This window comes from Condylura cristata, unplaced genomic scaffold, assembly GCF_000260355.1.
Source record: "Condylura cristata isolate star-nosed mole 26May11 unplaced genomic scaffold, ConCri1.0 scaffold00013, whole genome shotgun sequence".
NCBI classification, from domain to species: Eukaryota; Metazoa; Chordata; class Mammalia; order Eulipotyphla; family Talpidae; genus Condylura; species Condylura cristata.
Genome location: NW_004567114.1, coordinates 9,597,295 through 9,617,834, shown reverse-complemented (window position 1 = coordinate 9,617,834; position 20,540 = coordinate 9,597,295). Strand labels below are relative to the sequence as shown.

The 20,540-nt window shown below is 42.5% G+C and overlaps 1 protein-coding gene across 1 annotated transcript in view; it reads right to left on the bottom strand.

The window, feature by feature from the left end:
• Window positions 1-13,158: 13,158 nt before the first annotated feature.
• EFCAB11 (EF-hand calcium binding domain 11) overlaps window positions 13,159-20,540 on the bottom strand; it is a 128,153-nt gene continuing 120,771 nt past the window's right edge. The window contains exon 6 of the mRNA XM_004682045.2: window positions 13,159-14,456. Coding sequence (XP_004682102.1) covers window positions 14,330-14,456 — 127 coding nt within the window. The 3' untranslated portion in view covers window positions 13,159-14,329. The remainder of the gene's footprint in view (window positions 14,457-20,540) is intronic.

The window sequence follows — 20,540 nt, the reverse complement described above, 5'->3', positions numbered from 1 at the left end:
ATGTGCATATGTGGAGGTGTGAAAATGTACCCCCAAAGTTATAGAGACATGTAAACAACGGACAAATTAATATTTTTTTTTCAATCCCAGGTTTGTTAGTAAAAACGAAAGGCCTTTCTCTGTGTTTACTCCCCCTCCTAAGAATAAGGACCAAGCCTCCCTCTTACAGGGGCCAGGAGAATTAACTGTGGTTGTGCATAAAACAGGTCAGCCAATGGCAGACACACCAGAAATAATTGCTTTTTATTATCAATGCTAGTAAGTTCCAGTGTGGTGGCTAGTTGGCATTGTACCAGACTAAACTTTACCATGATTCCTCTTTTTCTACTTTTTATTTTCATGGCAGCTGACAGAATTGTTTGTTTCACTCTTGAGCAATGAGAATGTTGTTATTTGTGTCACCTCAGATTAAAGTAAATTTATCACTTCCTATCCCACAGTGCCTTATGGCCATTTTTGTTATCTGTTGCAAATATTTTCTGGTCATACAACCTGACTAGGGAAGTCTTTTTGCTGGGAAGAAAACAGAAAATCCTAATCGATTCGGCAACCACATGTTAAAGTATCAAACCCACCCAAATAGAAAAGGTCTTCATTAATAATAGATGGAATAGGAACTCCATAATATTTCATTATTGCTTTTTTATTAATATAACAGTAATAATCTGTAAGTGCTTTAAGAATTCATGGGCATGAAAGCTTGGTATATTAAGTTATAGCTCAAATTAGATAAATTAAACAGTGACACCAATGATATTGTGAAATATTGTGGTCCAACTCAGGAAAGCAATTTAAATTAAAATTAAAAAAAATTCTCCCTGCCTTATGCTTCTATTTTCAAAGTAACTGCCCTTTTAGGTTAGCATGGACAGTACTTCACTCAGAAGTCAAGTGAAGTGGATACACTTCAGCTCCTTCCTCACAGGCACTTTAAGTTACACGGAAGGGAGAGGGGTACCCTAGAACCCCCAAATCTGCCTGCTCTAAATTGGTTCTGCCATCTTCCAGATCAAGACAAAACACATAAGACCCTTAATGAAAAGGAACTTTAAAATAATTAGTGTGCAATACAGAAAAGACAAAGAATAGAGTTTTCAATCAAGCACCTGAAGCTACCTGTTCCCTCATGAGTAAATATCCAGCCAATCAGGGTTGACCCAAAGCAAGACCCAAAAGCCTGCCCCAAGTCTAAAGCACCTTCTGATGGGGACCCACAGAAAAGGGTCAGAAACAGTCAGACAAGTCTGGGAGGAAAAGAGCAAGATCAAAATCAAAGTAGAAGCTGCCATTGTCAGCCTCCCCACGCGTCTCACCCACATCTGTTACTCTGCCATGTCCAAAATGCCAGTGCAGCTGGCTCTATGGTCTATGTGCCTCCTCCAGGTCTCCTTCTGACTCTCCATCCTACTTCCTTCCTTCCTCAGTCTCTTTTCCAGTTTCTCTTCCCTGCTTAGCTCCACCCTCCCTTGGTTGGGGAAATTGGAACTTCCCCTTTCCCTGGGGACCACCCTCTTTTAATCGCCCCTTACCTCTTCTACCCTCTCCAAGAGAGAACCTGGAAGCTGAGGGAATGGAAGTTTAAGTGTGTGGTTCTGTGAGTTCACCACAGCACCAGGGAGTCAGGCACAGGAACTGTGACAGGCTAGTGTCTTCCTAAATGTCATGGGCGGGCCCTTAGACATAAGCTAATCAGCTAGGTCCCACAGTGTGATCCTAGAACATTAGTTGTTTAAGATGGTTGCTCTCTCTGACACACACATACACAGAGTTCCAAGGTTCATCAAATACATTTGAGAAACTGTGGATTTTATCCATTCTTTGGAATGCCATGTGAACATTAGCATTTTAAAGGTTCTGTGAACTGCTATAGTAAATACCCATTCATCATCTTTGACCTTAACTTATTTGACCATGGTGCCCGTTGTTCATATAACACTTACTTGTGTAAAACAGACAATAAGCAACCTCATCTAAGTTAATCTCCTCATTGAAATGGAGGAGACTAAGGCCCAAGAAAGTGATTGATTGCTGAAGAACACAAGAACGAGGAACTGTGTGGAGAGTAGAATTTGAATCTTCTGATTCTTACCCCCAATATCTGTGCCTCTAAAAGGAAATTTCTATCCATTCATCAGTGTTCCCAGGCTTGTTATGCATCAGACACTAAGGACACACGGTTAAAGAAGACAGATCCCTAGTCCTTGGGGAGCTCATAGCTCAGAGTTGGATACAGATGTGAAAAGGTACAAGTCAAACTACAACCTGGGAAGAGAGAAGTCTGAAGAGTTGACTGTGGGAGTCCAGAAGGAGCTGATGTCAGCATGGCACCTGTTGGGCGACCAGGTATTTGTGAGGAACATGTCTCTCAATCACTTTGAGAATCCCATAATAGCTCCCTTGTGTGGGGTGATGTTAAGTGCATACATCACCATGTATCACTAGACCAGGATTAGGACCCCAGAGCAGCCGATCTGAAAGCTGGCCAGCAACCTAGGAGTGTCTAGGGAGAGCTTTGTGCCATGATGGACGTGTTCTATTCACCACTCAACACGGAGCCACTGCTCATGTGTGACTGTTGAACTCTTGAAAGATGACTACTGAATATGGTTAGACAGTGAGAGACTAAGCTTGATTAGTTAAAACTTGATTATAAATTTAAATAGTCACATGTGCTGACGGTATCCCACTGGACAAGGACAGTTTTAGACTGACTAATAGATTGACAATTTAAAATACTGATTTGTTTAGATTTGTAACACAAGTAGTGTTGGAACATTTGAGAAAATGGATGTAATCCGATTATAGAATTAATTTAATTTAAATACTTATTTATAATACCTGGGAAGACATAGTTGTTCATTGGAGAATTGAAGGATTTAAAAGAGAATTGAATTAAGGATTTAAAAACATTCAAGCTAAGTACTCTGACCACTATGGAAACAGCTAGAAGTCAATACAAAAACTAGAAAACACACAATTTTAAAAAATTGACCATTCATAAAAACCCGTGCATCAAAGAAGAAATTAGAAAATATTTTGAAGATAATGATAGGGAATATAACAAGAGAGCTGTCACAGATAGAAAAGTGTGAGGTGCAGCTAAAACAGCACTTGGAGGAAGGACATCAATGGCCTTAAATATAAGTCTGAGAAAAGAAAAAGACCAAAAACCAATCATTTTAGCCTCTAGTTAACTAAAGGAACAAAGAGAAAAAAGGAATTGAAAGAAAGGAAATATTAATAATCATACAGAGAAATAGTGACACAGAACATAAAGAAAAGCAACAACCTAAAAAATCAATGCTTTAAGATTAATGAAATTTATAAACCCTCAGAAAGATCAGTCAAGAAAAGATAACTGACTAGATTCTTTCATGCATGCAATTAAAACTAGAGGAATATTAAAGAATTATAAAAAGTCACCTTAAAGTGATTAATACAAGATTTGGTATTTATAAATAGAATAATATGACCTGTAAAAGAGATGATAATTTAAGGGAGAACTAGGCTTTTTACCATTCGCTATGGCTTTAAAGTTCCTGGCCCCCTCCAAATTCGTATGTTGCAATCCTAACCACCAAAGAGATGACCTGAGGAGGGAGATCCTTAGGGAGGTGCTTAGGAATGACAGCAGAGTCTTTGTGAGTGATATTAGTGCCCTTATAAAAGAAATGCCAGAACGTTCCTCAACGTTCCTGCAGGTTCAGTGAGATGACCAGGGCCTCTGATGAAGCAGACGTGGACTCTGCCAGCCACTGCCTCAGACTTCCAACTCCCACAATACTGAGAAGTCAATGTTTGCTGTCTGTGAGTCCCCAGGTATGGATATTTGTTATAGCAGCCTGAATGGACTCCAGCATGAACAAAATATAAACTTTGTAAAATTAAATTTGTCCGAGTAATATTACAACCCCTAAACTGACTTGTGTGGCTTCAACACAGTGCCACGAGAGGCCGGGCCACCACAGGAGAGAGCACTGACACGAGTTAGTCACTGGAGGCTGGTGGGGCCCTGCTCCACCATCACCCCCACCCCTCACCCATCAACAGGGCTGTGTTCATCGAGCTTTATTATGATATAATTGACAAACGCACTGAATGTTATGCACACAATGTGATGATTTGATACACATATATTTTGTGAAATTATTACAATAATAGGGTAGTTAACAGCTTCATCACCTCACTTAATTACATTGTGTGTGTGTGTGTACATTGAGAATGGTTAACATCTGCTCTCTAAGAAACCTTCAAGTATATCCTACAGTATTTTCCAAATCAAATTTGACTGATGAACCACTCATTCACACATCTTTTTACTTTCAGTGGAACAGTTCCATACCTTGACATGTGAACCTCTCAGACATCTTCCTCCAAAGTGCCAGTGCCAAGCAACATCACCTTTACCTGCTCTCTCCTCTTCCTCCCCTCTGAAAACTGTGATACTTTTCAGAATGCAGGAGATACTTTTGTTGTATTTTGCCAGTTTGTTTTCTTGGGTTATTTATATTCCACAAATGAGTGAAACCATCTGGTAATTGTCTTTCACATGAGACTTATTTCATTCAACATAATCAACTCAAGTTCCATCCATATTGTCATTAAAGGCACAATTCATTTTTAGTATCTTCAAAAAACATATTTAATGGAACAACACTCAGTTTGTTTATCCAGTTGCCCATCATCAGGCATTTACATTGAGTTCATGCACTGACTATTGTGTCTCGCAGTGTTATTAATTATAGTCACAATGCTGATGCCAGGAATTGTTTATCTTATAAATGGAAGTTTGTACCCTTTGACCAACCTCTCTTTCCATTCCCATTCACCCCCAATCCTACAAATCCTGGCAGTCACTATTTTTGTCTCTATGAATTTGGCTTTTTAAGATTCTACATGCAAGGGAGATCAGACAGTGTTTTATCTTTCTCTGTTTGACTTATTTTACTTAGTATAATGCTCTCAGGATCCATCCATGTTGTGACCAATGACAGGATTCCCTTCTTTTTTGTGACTGACTAATATTCCTTGTGTATAGCTTCCCCTATCCACCCCTCTATCAACGGACACTTAGGTTGTTTCTGTGTCTTGGCTATATTAATAGGCCTTTCAAGATGGGACATGGAGAAACTCTAGGACACACATCTTATGGCACCTGACAGTTTTCTCAGTGCTGAGAGGAATCATGATGTTCAAAAGAAATATAAAGGGCTTGCTTCTCAATCGGTCCAAAGAGAAGAGATTTCTTTCCTTGAAATGCATATTAAACACAGTATAATAGGAAAGATGGAGACTTTCTTTTCTTTTTTGAAGGTGCTCCAAATGCAATTCAAAAGCAGGTACTTTAAATATATGAGGTTTCTTTTTTGTCAGGAACCAACCCAAATCATTTAACAGGATGTGACATATTTCCCTATGGCAAAGGCCTGACCCCAGTGGACATCCCTGAGAGTTCAGAGAGGCTTGCAAAGTACCACAAAGTGGGGGTTTCAAAGGTTTTTGCTAATGTATCCATAAGAAGCTATGTGCTCTCTTGGCATATTTTTAAATTGACAGCTAAATTTGTATTGTAAATTTAAAGAGTGACAAAGGATACCACACAGTAACTGCCTTTCTTCATAAAATTTCTATTTCAGAACAGGTTTAGATTGACAGAAAAATTATGCAGTATAGGCGTCCTGGACACCTACATCCAGTTTTCCCTATCACCAGCATCTTATTCAGTGTGGTATCCTGATTACAATAAATGAAACAATATCAATACAATGAAAGTCCATATTTAGCTGAGATTTCCAAGGTTTTTATTTGGTGTCTTTTCCCTGCCACAGGCGCCTAACTTAGCCACCATATTACATTGTCATGTCCCCTTAAGCTTCTCAGGCATTCCCTGGTTTTGATGACCTGGACAGTTTTGAGGAGTACTAGCCAGATATTCTGTAGACTGATGTTTTCCTCATGATTAGCTTAGAGAGGTAGGTTTAGGGGAGATAAAAATAGAGGTGAATTGTCATTTTCATCTCAACATCTCAAGGGTACTTAGTGTTAACATGACTTATTGTTGCTGCTTTTGACCCTGACCAACTGGCTGAGGTAGGGACTGTCTGGTCTCGCCATTGTCTCTCTGTCCCTTCCCCATCATACCCTTTCCATACTATATTCTTTGGAAGAAGATCATCACATGCAGTTCATAATGAAGGGCTGGTAAGTTAAACTCCTTTTTGAGAGAAGAGTAGACACATAAGTTTGGAAATCTTCTGCAAGGGAGGTTAATCTCTACATTTTCTTTCACTTACTTGCTGAGCAGTTATTCCCCCCCTCCCCCATTTACTTGATGGAATAAATAATGGAATCAGTGTAAACTCATAGATATTTATTTCATACTTTGGGTTGTAACCCTATATTACTTTATTTTGTTGCATACATTGTTGATTCCTTTACCCCTTTGATGTATCCTCTATCATTATAGGACTTCTTGGTATGTTCATTTGTTTGCTTTTGAGCACTTCCTCACTTTTTGGGATTACAAGATGCTCTAGGCTCACTTTATATATTTCACTGCACTAGAAAACCTCTGTGCTTCACCTATTCAATCCTCATCCCCCCCAAACGTTGATAATCATATTTCAGTCCTTGACAAGGTTCTGCTTTTTCCAGGCCATCATATTGCTTTCATACAGTATGTAGTCCTTCACACTGGTTTGGTTCACTTGGCACTATGCACTTAAGATTCATCTATGTCTTTTTGTGAGCTGATAAATCATTGTATGGTTGTACTTCCTAAAGGAAGTCTTAGTTGTTTCTAGTTTTTGGTAATTATAAAAAATCTGCTAAAGTCTTGTGCAAGTCTTTCTATGGAGGGAATTTTTTTTTTTAAAGATTTATTTATTTGTACATACAGAACTGGGGTACAGGCCAGAGGCTCAGGGGCGGTGAGAGGCTTCACCAGAGACAGAGTGGGGAACAGAACAGGCAGATCGACGAAGTACACTGCTGAGGGGAGCAGCGAGCGGGTCAGGAGAGGTCTGCCACGCCATGTGGTCTCCTCCCGGGCAGGCGGGAATCGAACTCATGCGGAAGTGGCTTTAGATTCTCAGTGCAGTGCTTTAACCCGCTGCGCCACCAGGGAGGGCCGGAGGGAATTTTTTAAGTCAGGTGAGTAAATAGGTAGGAACATGATTGCAGGGCCATGTGGTAAGATTGTCCCTTAACTCTGGAAGAAACTGTCAAATTGTCTTCCAAAATGGCTGGAACAATTTTGCATTCTCACCAGCAATGAGTGAGAATAGGAATTACTGAACTGAAAGTAAATCTGAGAGAGGAAGTAGAAGGAGATAGACGAGGAAGAAAAGGAAGAAAACAGTGAATGGGAGACGTATCAAATAATACCATGTGTATAATATGCATATAATTGGAGTCTGAGAGGATAGTCTCTTCAAGAATTTGACTAAAGATGCAGTTGAAGAGACAAGGACCAAAAAGTTTTCACACTTGTCAAAAGACAAAATATCCTGCAATTTGGGTTCTATTTGTAGTAAAGGGGAACCAATCTGTTGAAACACGTTTGGATATCATCCAAAAAGCAGGTCAGATTAAAACCTGAATGGCCCAGATTATGTAATTAGATTATGGGCAGGAGAGGGATAGTAGAAATGAAGGGAGAAAGGAAAAAGGAGGGATGGAAGAAAGGGAAGAAGAGAGGGAAATGAGAGGAGGGAGACAGAAAAGAACAAAATTCATCTCACCAGCAGTAGGGAAACCTTGGTAAAGAAATTAACTCAAGTCCCTCCCTGGTGGCTTAATGGGTTAGGACACAGCACTGCAAGGTAGAGGCAGCTGCTTCAGTGCAAGTTTGATCCCCGTCCCCGGAGGTGACCCACATGGCGGGGAACCTCTCCTGACCTGTCTGCTGCTCCCCTCAGCAGTGTACTTCATCGATCTGCCTGTTCTGCTCCCCACTCTGTCTCTGGTGAATCCTCTCACCGCCCCTGAACCTCTGGCCTGTACCCCAGTTCAGTATGAATAAATAAATAAATCTTAAAAAAAAAGAAATTAACTCAAACATTATTTTTGCCATGTTTGAGTTGGGAACACCATTAAAAGTCAAATTTAGTGTCCTTTTTAAAAATTAAGATGATCAAATCCCAAAGTTGCTTCTTTAGAGTAGTTTCTCTTATAACACTTGTGAGGTATTTCCAGACTGTTGGCCAATTTTTTTCAATAAATTCAATATTATTGAAATTGTTTACTAAAGTTACTTATATAGAAAACTATTTTGCTCTCCTTCAAAGATCAATAAATCATAAAATAAAGAGTAGATTTAGATATTAGTTTATGTTTTTAGTCAAATCAATCTGCATTTTCTATGACACTAGAGTAATGTTACTCATATTTCTGAATATTTTGCCAATTTAGCAATCTAAGAGAAATTTAGATTGAGTATTCCATACTATATTGTGGCAAATTGCTTTAAGATATTTTTCAATCCAGGTGGCCAAGCCAATATAAATGTGTTTTGTAAGAAAGTTCTCTTGGTGAGCTGTTATCCCTAATGCTATTAAATTTCAACTCGTGTATTTTAACTATCTCATTCTGCACTTCTAAACATATTTTCTTAAAAGTTACAAGCTAAGAAAAAGAAAGTAACCAACAGCTTGTTTTTATTAACCTTAAATTACAGTTCCACAAGCAAAGTGTGATCACATCAGTAAGTAGTGATGGGTGAAACACATGAGTGTTGCAATGAGAACATGCATCTATTTCAGAAATGCTTCCATTACTCAGAGCATCTCTCCACAGCATCTCTTTGGAAAATTGTCTTTACAGCCTGCAGCATATTTTAAAAGATACTTTCACTGGTAGCACATCTTTGTCTTCTGAAAGTGGCTTTGATTAATAACCCAATATAATTTGGGTTAAGCTGGGTGGTGTGTAAGATGGGAATGAATATTTAATACCTACTTTGTGCTAGCTGCTTCACTTGGGGGTAGCCAGTAGAACTGGATAAACTGGGTGAAGGAACAACATCCTTGCCAATCAAATTGCTTTCCCCACCAGAGGCAATGTAGCATAACAAAAGGAACTTGTGCTTAGGCCAGCTACCAGGTTGAGTCACAGCCCTGACACTCTACACCCATCCCCATCACTTGGCCTGAACTAAGTACTTTAAGGCTGAGACCTGTCTTGTCATTTTATTCAAGAGGATGACTAATAGCTATCTCAATAACTTTTCAAGAAAAAATAAATACAAATGCCCCAGCATAATTGTGTCTTCCTGACCTCTTCTGAAGGTGACAACTTTGAGGTGAAAAATTATTCATTAGGATGAAGGGGGTCAAATCTTTTTTCAAATTGAATTTTATTAGTTCATGTTTGCATTTTCTATCATCTCATCAGATATTAGTTCCAAGGTTGTTACTTTTCTACTTGGGTAAAGTAGAATATGGTGGCCGTGTTGGTGTTTTTAGGCTGAGGGACGTGTGTGTGTGTGTGTGTGTGTGTGTGTGAGAGAGAGAGAGAGAGAGAGAGAGAGAGAGAGTTATCGGGTTGTGGAGTGGAAAGATAGAGGTAGTTGTGAAAGATGAAGCTGAAAATGTAAGTTGAGACCAGATTGCAGAAGGATTTGAATGACATATTTAGGATGTAGACATCATCCTATAGGAAAGGTGGCTCCCAAGAATATTTTGAACTGAGAAAAAATAATTTTGTCTGTACTTTGGGAAGAGAATTGGCATGCTAGACTAAATTTCTCAACAGCACGGTCTATTTCTTACTTATTGACACATCCTTTACTCATCTTCTTATGAAGAAATAGAGCACAGTACTGCTTAAAAGGATTGGAACAGGAATAAAAGCATGGGCGGGGAGGTCGTGGTGGATGGGAAGGAAATATCAGGAAAGTCATTGCAGACACAGTTTCAAAAGGATTCAGTGACTGAATGAAAAAAAGACACATGAAGAAGGATGGGGAAGAGTTGAGAATCCTGAGACAGTTGGCTGGGATGACAGCTTGGGCTGGAGGAAGGTGTGGTTGCCATGAGCAGGAACAGAAAACGCAGAATGAGAAACCAGTTTTGAAAATTCAAGATATCAGAGAGTCTGACTTGAGTTCCGTGAGTCTGTCTTGATGTGGAAATGTCCAAACGACCAATGGAAACACAGGTCTGGAGCTGAGCAGAGGTCAAGACAAAAGACAAAGATAGTTTTGTGGAGTCACACCCATAATGGGGGCACACTGTAATCTTGACAGTGAATGAAATCATCTTTGAGAAGGTATTGATCAAGGAAACTAGCCGATTACAGGGCCTTGGAGAATACTAACACTGACGCCATGGCTGGGGGAAACAGGAACGACAGCAAGGAAAAATGAGCACAGAAAAGCCACAAGAGAGCAGTGTTGTGGGGCTATAGAGAAGGACTGCAAAGACCTGGTTGTCATACTGCCCCAGGAGAAGAGACAAATTTGGCCTGAGATGGCCTGGATGGGTTTGGCCAAGAATAGATCGCTGGTGGCCTCTTGACACTGAGGAACAGAAGAACTGATAACTATAAGGAAAGGATAAATAGGGGCAAGAAATCAGGGACAGAGAGGTGGTGACAGCTTCCCCTTCCATCTTCAAGAGCTACTTCTTAGTCTCTTAAGAAGACATTTTTCTACTGCCCCAGTCAATGTTGATGTTACCTAGACACCATCTTTGGCTCTGTGCTCCTAACAGGGTTCTTTTGGTTTCAAATAACAGAAAGCAACTCAAGCTGGCTTAAGTAGAAAGACATATTGGAAGGAGACAAGTTACCTCACAAGACCCGAGGGTTAGACTGGGCCTTGTGCACTAGCTCTAACCAGAAAACAAGCACCACAGTTTCTCTGGCTCCTTTCTTATACCCCTCTTGGTGTCAATTTTGTTTTCTGCTCTTACTGCAGAGTGACTGCCTGGGTTTTCTAGGCCATGTGATGGAGACCATGTCTGCCACTAGCTCCTGAGAGAGACCCACACACTCAACCATTCATGGGAGTGCTGCTGTCTCGTTCATGCTTACTCTGGATGTCTCCCAAAGGGACACACCCAGCTGGTCAATGGCATTTGCCTTGTTATTCAACCAAGAGAGATCAGGCCAACAAGGCGGCATCATGTGGGCTGGGGACAAGGTACCTGCAAGGGGGAAGCTGAGGGATGAAGATTTGGGCATGATCAGGAGGGAGAATGACATGAGCAGCTACTTATCCTATGAAGCAGCAGGTCCTAGGGGTTCCCCTTCAAGACTAGGTCCCTAGGCCTCCCTGGTGGTGCAAGGGGTTAAGACGCAGCACTATGAAGCTGTAGGCAGCCACTGCAGCATGAATTCCATTCCCAGCCAGGGAGATGACACACATGGCACAGCAGACCTCTCCTGTTTCCCTGTTGCTCCCCTCAGCAGTGTTTTCCACTACACCTGCCTGTTCAGCTCCCCATTCTGTCTCTGGTGAATCCTCTTACCTGGCCCCACCCCACCCCGCAACTCTGGCCTGCACCCCAACTCTTTTATGCATAAATAAATCTTAAATAATAAAAAAAAGGACTAGGTCCCAGTCATACAGTTTTCTTCTAAGAAAAGGAAATGGCCGCTTAGCTCTTACCAACTTTCCCTCTCTGTGACCCACCCAAGCACACCTGGGCAAGTACCTTGTGGCCATGTAAAAATAGTCGGTGCATTTAAGGACCAGCCAGAGTCTGGATCTGCCTGTTCTGTCTCTGTGAATCGGGGTGGGGTGGGGCAAGGTAAGAGGATTCTCCAGAGACAGAATGGGGAGCTGAACAGGCAGGTGTAGTGGAAAACACTGTTGAGGGGAGCAGCAGGGAAATGGAACAGCTCACAGGCCATTCTATAAAGCTGATGAAGACTATGGGGCAGAGGCAGAGCTGGGCGGTACTTGTGTTGATGAATCTGTAGTAGTTATCTTGAAAGCTAGCTGCCCACTGCCCTGTCCCCTGTAGACGGCGTAAGTGCCCCACGATTCTCTAGTGTAGGCTAGTTTGGGTAGACAGTTGCCCTCGGGGCCCAAGAGAGCCTGGGTTCACTAGGGCCAAGGGAGTTGCCAAGCAGCTCTTCCTGGTCCATGCCTCTGCCTCCATGTCAGCTGGAGGAACTGACCCGCTTCTTTCTCTTGCCCTGTTTTCTAGGAGATGTAAGGTCCAAGTAGTGATTGCAATATGCAGGTTTGATATTTTGGCAATTACTGAAATACAGATACTTGCTTGGGGGATGACTCCATTTGTGATATTTAGAAAATGGAAAATCAATGGCACTTATGTATTGAGAAGAGGATTAGTGACTCAACTATTGAGTTTATGATGACAATACTTGCTGGACAAAACTCCACTGAAAGCCAGAGAGGGTTTTTCATAAGTTGGAACAGTTTGTAACTAAAACGTACATGATACTCAATGATGGTGCCGATCCACTTTGTTATGTAATGTTTTTCACTTGGACTTCTTCATGATCGTCAACATCTTCTTTACTTTAGATAATGCAATTATGGAATGAGAATTGATTTAACCAACTTAATTTTGAAATTTTTTTGATTTAGAGGAAAATTGTGAGATAGCACAGAAAATCCCAGTTTCCCCTATTTTTAGCATTTTATGTAAGCACGGTACACTTGTCACCATTAATGAGCCACTAATGATTCAGTATTAATAGACGTCTCTCTCTCTCTCTTTCTATATATATATTTAAAAGATTTATTTATTCATACAGAATTGGGGTACAGGCCAGAGGTGCAGGGGCAGTGAGAGGCTTCACCAGAGACAGAGTGGGGAGCAGAACAGGCAGATTGACGAAGTACACTGCTGAGGGGAGCAGTGGGTGGGTCAGGAGAGGTCTGTCACGCCCTGTGGGTCACCTCTGGGGCTAAGGATTGAACTCGCACTGAAGCGGCTATGGTCAGCTTGCATTACTGTGTCTGAACCCATTGTGCCACCAGGGAGGGCCCCTATATATTTTTTAAAAATTATTTATTTATGTACACAAGAACTGGGGTATAGGCCAGAAGCATTGGGGTGGGGGTGTGAGACGATTCACCAGAGACAGAGTGGGGAGCAGAACAAGGGAGTGGCAGGAGGGTCAGGAGATATCTGCTGTTCCACGTGGGTCACCTCCCTGGCTGGGGAGAGAACTTGTGCCGCAGTGGCTGCAGACAGCTTCATAGTGCTGCACTTGAAGTCACTGCATCACCAGGAGGGCCCAGAAGTCCACACTTCAATAGTGCTCACTTAGTGTTCCTTTTCTGTCCCAGGATCCCAGCCAGAATCCCAAATCTCAGTTACTTTTTATGCCTCTTTAGGCTCCTCTTACAAGAGTTTAAGATGTTTTTATTGTTTATCTCCTAATTATTGGTGTTGCAAGGATGTTTATTTACTGTTTCTCTTTTACACATTTACATTTTAACTTGACCTTTAAATGCTTACTACTTTTAAAAAATGGTATTATATTAGTTGTTCCTCTAATGTTGCTAATATTATGAGTTCTGAACATAACATATGGATACTGTTTAAAATAAATACCGAAAGTCTGTGTGACAGTTTTTCTTCCATCCAGTACAGCAGTCCCCTGATACCAAGGTAGATGGGCAAAGCATAGAGAATGCGAAGACAAGGTGGTTAAGGCTCTTGGCACAGAGAGAATCCATCCAGCTGCAGGCGGGAGGAGCAGAGGCAGCTGGACAACCAGGCCTGGTGGCTGGGTCACAGGATGCCAGCCCAGCCATCCAAAAGGATTTCAGAAGTAAGCCTTTGTCCCTGGCACCTGTTCTGTGCTCCAGGGCCAGAGAAGAATGGCCCAGCTGGCTTTCTTTGTCTTGCACAGCAGGGTCCTGGGATGTCTTTGCAAGGATGATTGCAATTCTGGATACATGATTTAGGAAAGTCTGCAGTTCGGCTACCCCACCGCCTACTCATTGCTGGGCACGCAGGAAGCACACAGTCATGTAGGTGCTGTGATTTGCTCAAAACTTGAATTCATGAAGGAAATTAGTACCATGGGCAGGAAAATGTTACCCCTGTACAGACTTTAGGGACTGATGAGAAACAGGAGCCCGAGGGTCGGGTGTAGGACTAGCAAATGCATGCAGCACCAGCCTGCAGTGTGGGGGTGAGGCTGCCCCCTGGCAGTGCCAGCTGCAGCAGCCTGACTCGGCTACCAGTGACTGGGAAGACCAGTGGTAAAGACCACCTATGGAATCCTGAGATGCAAGCAACTATCAGCACCAGAAAAGCCGGACAGAAGAGTTTAATCCTAAGGAGTAGCCTCCCATCCTGAATGGGGTCTGATGAACTTGCAAATATGTCCCCATCTGTTAATCATCCCAGGAGGTCCCAAAGAGTTCACAGTAGCTTGACTTCTTGACTTCCTTTTGTCCGTAGTTGATGGCAATTTCGAAGTCCCCGAAGCTAACAAAACCATCTGAGTCTTGATCTACTTCCCTGAAAAAGGAAACAAAAGGTTGTGTACAGGTTATGTTCATCAGCAGGTAGGTATCAGAGCACATCAGGGTCGTTATGCTTTTGCACATCTACCTGAGCGGCACCTGTTTTATCCTTGCAGGTGAAGAATGGCGCCTAGTAATACATAAAGTGGGGAAGGAAGGAAAAGGTATTTGTTTAAGATGCACAGAAACAATACAGCAACACAAAGGACTGAAGCCAGATGCACAGGTTAGATAAAAAAATCAGGAATGACAGTTTTTCTAGGCATCCTGCAAATTCCTCATGTGCCTTATCAATGCAGACACTCATAAACACTATCCAAAAGAAATATGGAACAAACCAAAATGAAATAAGGAAAACATTTTGGAAATCATAATATGGCCAGAATGATGACTGACATCCCATCACACGCCTTTACAATTCTGTCACTGAACCTGCACACAGACGCTGGGGTGGGTCCATTCCGCAGGTAGAGAGGTTGGAGATGCCCACCAGCTTCTGAACACCCGGCTGCTGGGAAGTAGCTGACTTGGTGCTGAATCAGGACAGCTGCACCCCCGGACCCAGGGTGCCACACCGGACTCCCAGCTACCTCCCCTCCTCCATAGGCTCTTTGGGAAGGAGCATTTGCTTGCAATTCCCACAAGGCTAACTCTAGCTCCAGAAGTTGCCACTGGAATCCGAAGCTGTATTAAAACTTCACAAACACCCATCAGCTTCTCTTCGGAATGAGCTTCTGGGTGGTTGGCTGAGGGCGTGGCTGGCCTGAGAGGGTCATTCCGGTGTGTCCACAGGACGGGTGGAGACAGACAGTGCCGCCTCAACAGAGACATGGCACATGTGCCACTTGAGGGCACACGTGTCACATGAGGGCAACGCGGGAAGCACAGAGATGGGGCTTAAGCCCCAGGCTCAACGCTAAGCAGTGATGTTTGCTTTAAAGGCGCGTTTGGAAGGATAACTGACGCTCCCCTTGGGGGGCCCTTCTGAAACAATGCATTACAGCCCTAGCGTGGCGCTTCTGTGGTTGACGCAAACTCTTTTCTGTTGAAACAACAAATGGTACCAGACCCGACAGAGGGCTTTTTAAAGCAAGCACTGGCCCATGGAACAGAGTCACTAATCACTGTAATCATTTTAAAGCAGGCTTTTAAAATATTGAATTCTAAAATAAACTTTCTGAATATTTCATGTCAATGTCTCTGAAGTCTGTAACAGTTCTGGATAGAGTGATGATAATTTTTCATTCTTTTGAAGCAGAAGAAAATCTCTATTTCAATGCCCCAGGGCAAAACCTTGTTGCAGTGTTAGTATAAAGTGATTGCAGACGTTGGAGGCTATTATTCTTTTTACTTCTTTTGGTAAAATATATATGATGATTTCACGCTATATGGAACCAAACACAAAATGTCATATCTCTTCTAAGGGATTAGAAATAATCAGTATCACATGTTACTGACTGCAGCATATAAATCATCCCTTTTATTAAATTAGATAATTGAAGATTCTTAATATTGCCTAAGTACTTTTTCCTAAGGAATTGGATTAGATAAATGGCCTTTTTTCTTTCCTCTGTGAACTGGTATGGCTGAACTATAAATCTCAGAGGTTGAGTTAAGTGGATAACCTAGAAAAGTAATGTTTAGAATAAACTGCTTCCAGTAATGTTTTTTATTCACTTATCGTGATGTTGAATGCTTGGAGAAATGAGAATCTCTCTACCTGATTTTCTCAGGAAATAATCTTCATTGTATTCACTTACTTATTTTTCTTGCTCTCTTTGCCAAGTCTCTCATCAGAGTGGGCACAGTATGACCAAGAGAAACTAAAGTGGAAAAGTTGATTCATAAGGTTTGGAGTGACATTTTACTCACATAATGAATCGGAGGAACATCAAGCTTTTACTTAGAATGAGACATTGCAAAATACTTTGTCTTCCAACATTTCTTCCTCCTCCTCTCTCTCTCACCTACACCATTACATGATCTGGTTGTCTCAAGGCGAATGACAAGGAAATTCACATTTTAGAGTTCTAATTTGAAAAGCTAGAATATCCTATTTTTCACTGCAGACAGAATGACTCCAAGGAAGTAAGTTTTAGCAGCGCCAACACTCAAATCACTGACAGAGGATTAGATAAATGGTCTCTTTTGTTTCCTCTCTGAACAACGGTGGCTGATGGGTAGAAACAGAGGTGAGTGTGGAGGTGAAGAAAACCTCACCAGGTAGTTTCATTGTTTCTGTTGCACATTTAACCCTAATAAGGATTTATTTTAGTTCTAAAACCGGAGCATGTTGCTCTGGTGTCCCCAACATATATTTGGGGGCTGAAATAGTTCACCCCCTGGCCCTGACCATGACTCCAAATGAACTCTAAGAGGGCAAGCATTTTCTCTTGTTTGCAGCTGTGTCCTGGCCTCCTAGCCCAAGCACGCAATGAACATTTGCTGAGTGAGTGACTTTGTGGAATAAATGAATCTGGGAACTGTTGACAACATTATGAAACATCTACTAACTCCCAGGAGGTCTTGGGGATCAAAGAAAGACTTTATCATGATGGTTTACATGGAGTCTAAAAAGTAGCCAAGGCAATAATACAAATTGGAAAAGGCACCAAGGAACCATCACCCAGGGACCCCAAAGCAGTGGCCGATTCTCGTCTGCCCAACAGAATCTTATAAGCAGAGGCCAAGTACAAGAGACCAAGCGAGAAAGGGACTCTGAAAAATAAGGTAGAATAAAGGTGAGGTGTCAGGCTGAAGAATTCAGAGGAAGAGAGCAGGAAATTGGAAACCAAGGCAGAATACTGGCCGCGCCTCAGTCCAAATAGCCTTCGAGTTAAAACCTGACCCTTTTGACCCTCCCTGGTGGCTCAGCGGGTTAAAGCACAGCACTAAGAAGCTTAAGCTACTTCCACATGAGTTCGATCCCCGCCTGCCCCGGAGGTGACCACATGGCGCAGCAGACCTCTCCTGACCCACCTGCTGCTCCCCTCAGCAGTGTACTTCATCGATTTGCCTGTTCTGCTCCCGGCTGCGTCTCTGGTGAATCCTCTCACCCTCCGCATCTCTGGCCTATACCCCGGTTCTGTGTGAATGAATAAACACATCTTTAAAAAAAAAAAAAAACTGACCCTTTTGATCCAGCTAAGGGGCTGCCCCTCCCAGACATGCGGCCACAGTGCGGCCACACAGCCAGGCTGACATTCAGAAACAGCTAGCAAAGGAGTTGACAAAACTTACCTAGATGTATAAGAAGAAAATAAATTACCATTAACCACAAAGATTGCTTTCTAGACATGCAGATTCAATTAAAGGCCTTCTGGTTTGCTATTTTTGAGATGCCAACGGGAAACCAAGACCTGATTTTGGGAGTGAAGACTCAGGAGATCTGAGCTGCTCTATGCAACTCAGTCTGAGCCATCCAGGGCCAGTGGGTAGGTGGCAATGGCAAGCAAGATGAGAGAGGTGCAAGAAGAGGCTGCTGAGGGGGAGGCTGGGATGCGGTGCAGGAGGTGCCCATGGTAAGGCCCTCCATGGTACAGAGCCCAAAAGTACTTTAATTAACTGCTATGTTCACCGTGTACAAAAGGGGGGAATTGTTAAGGGGCGGGATGTCCTAAAGGAACTCTGCAGAGTCTCATGGACTCCACCCCTACTCCAGCTTTCTGGACCCTACATCCTACACGGGTCAGGGCTCAGGCCATTTTCAGCATGAGTTTGATCCCTGCTCCGGAGGTGATCCACAAATTGTGGCAGACCTCTCCTGTCTCGCCTGCCGCTCCCCTCAGCAGTGTACTTCGTCAGTCGGCCTGTTCTGCTCCCCACTTTGTCTCTGGTGAATCCTCTCGCCGCCCCTGCACCTCTAGCCTGTACCCAGTTCTGTATGCATAAATAAAATTTTTTCTAAAGGATAGAGACAATAAAAAGGATATTTTTAAGTGGATGCAGGAACACAGACTAATCTATTTATATAATCCATATAAAATAGAATATATGTAACATATAGAAAATTGAATCTTACAAGCATCTACCTTCATTTGGGTCAAAGTTGAAGATTACATGCTGAACAGAAAATTTTCTTATGGATATCTTTGTCTTAAAATATTCTTTAATATTATTATCTTTCTCAACAGAAAGAGAAAGATCTTCAGTCCAGATCTTCTCCACAAATGGTCTTATTTCACAATGTCTGAATCCTCACACCTGGAGAAAGCTTTCTCAGGCTCAGCAGTAACTGACATTGGGACTGGATGCTTCTTTGTTGGGGGGCTGTCCTGAACATGAGGGGTGTTTGGCAGCATCCCTGGCTTCTACTCACTAGAATGTCAGTATTCCCCCCGCCACCTCTCCAGTTGTGACAGCTGACAACGTCTCCAGATATTGCCAAATGTCCCCTGGGGTATAAAATCATCATTGGTTGAAAACCACTGAGCCAGAGAAAACAAAGTGGGAGGTAATTCTCTGGCACATTGCAGCTTAATCTACGGTTACTAAAAGAAAATCTGAAAAAAAAAAATCTGAAAAAGCTTTTTTTTTTTTAACGAGAGACTTTGGGGCACAGTCTTCGCAGATGGATCATGAAGGGTGTTGGCCCACTGCTCCCTCAGTAGCACCAAGGTTTTGAATTGAGCTCTGAGAAGACACCCCCAGAGAGGCAAGCTGGGGTGGAGGGGCTTGTGGGCTGATCACAGAGCCAGGGACAGGCCTACCTGCTCCCAGAAAAGACACAGGGCAGCAGTGATCTTGAAAAATGCCCCGGCCAGGGTTTGACAGCCAACTCCCCCCACTTGAATCACAAATGAGAAATCAAATGTGGGGGCAAAGATTTAAATGAGAAGTTCTTCTGGTGGAATTTGGGGGGGGGTGGAGAAAGAAGAGCTTGAATCTTTTTGGTTCTTTACGGAATAATTCAAATGAAAGTCAAAACTGCCATTCGGTGAGGGACAAAGCTGTCTTACTGACTGAATAGTGAGAGTCAAAATTACCCTCTAAGCAGAGTGCCTGCTGGGGAAGAGAGCAGCTCTCTAGGGGGAGACGTGCTGGTGATGGCGGCCGGTTCTCTCCCAGGAACGCGAGGCCTCTTTGTTGGCTGGAGTCCTGCCGGGTTCTGCAGCAATTCAGTTGGTAACGTGTTTATTAATTTTACCTTTTTAAAGACGTGTTAAGAACAGCTCTTCGGATACCACCTCACCCCAGTGAGAATGGCACATCTTCAAACAACTAGCAACAACAAATGTTGGCGAGGATGTGGAGAAAAAGGAACTCTCCTGCATTGCTGGTGGGAATGCAAACTAGTACAACCACTATGGAAAACTGTTTGGAGGTTCCTCAAACTGCTAAACATGGAGCTTCCCTATGACCCAGCAATCCCACTCCTAGGTATCTACCCAAAAGACACAAAAACACTGATTGAAAAAGATACTTGTACCCCCATGTTTATTGCTGCTTTATTTACAGTTGGAAAAACATGGAAGCAGCCCAGATGCCCAAAAGTAGATGACTGGATTAGAAAGATGTGGTACATATATACAATGGAATATTACTCAGCAACCAAAAAAGAGAAACACATGTCTTTTGCAGCAACTTGGATGGAGCTGGAAAAGATCATGCTTAGTGAGATAAGCCAGAAAGAGAAAGAAAAATACCGGATGGTTTCACTCATAGCAGGAGTAATGGACCAGGCGAGAAACATAACAAAAATAATGAACAACCATATACCAGAGACATTCTGTGGGGGCGGAGTGGGGAATGGGATCAAAAACGGGGAGGGAGGGGGAAGGGAGGGAAATGCACGGGACTATGGTGGTGGCACAGGGGTGATTTGGTGATGGGAAACCCGCGGGGATTACAATCGAGATGGAAAAAAAAATGTGCAAAATGATGTAAAAATAAGCTTTGTAATAAATTTTAAAAAATGAAAAAAAAAAAAAAAAGAACAGCTCTTCGGATACATGGGAAAGATAAAAGAGGCCTGTGGATGATTTCTAGGCTTTTCTAGCCTCCACCTGCCTCGGGCTGTTCCTTGCTAGCTCAACTCCCTTCCAGGCAGCCTCGCGCCAGGCCTGCCTTCACCCAGCCC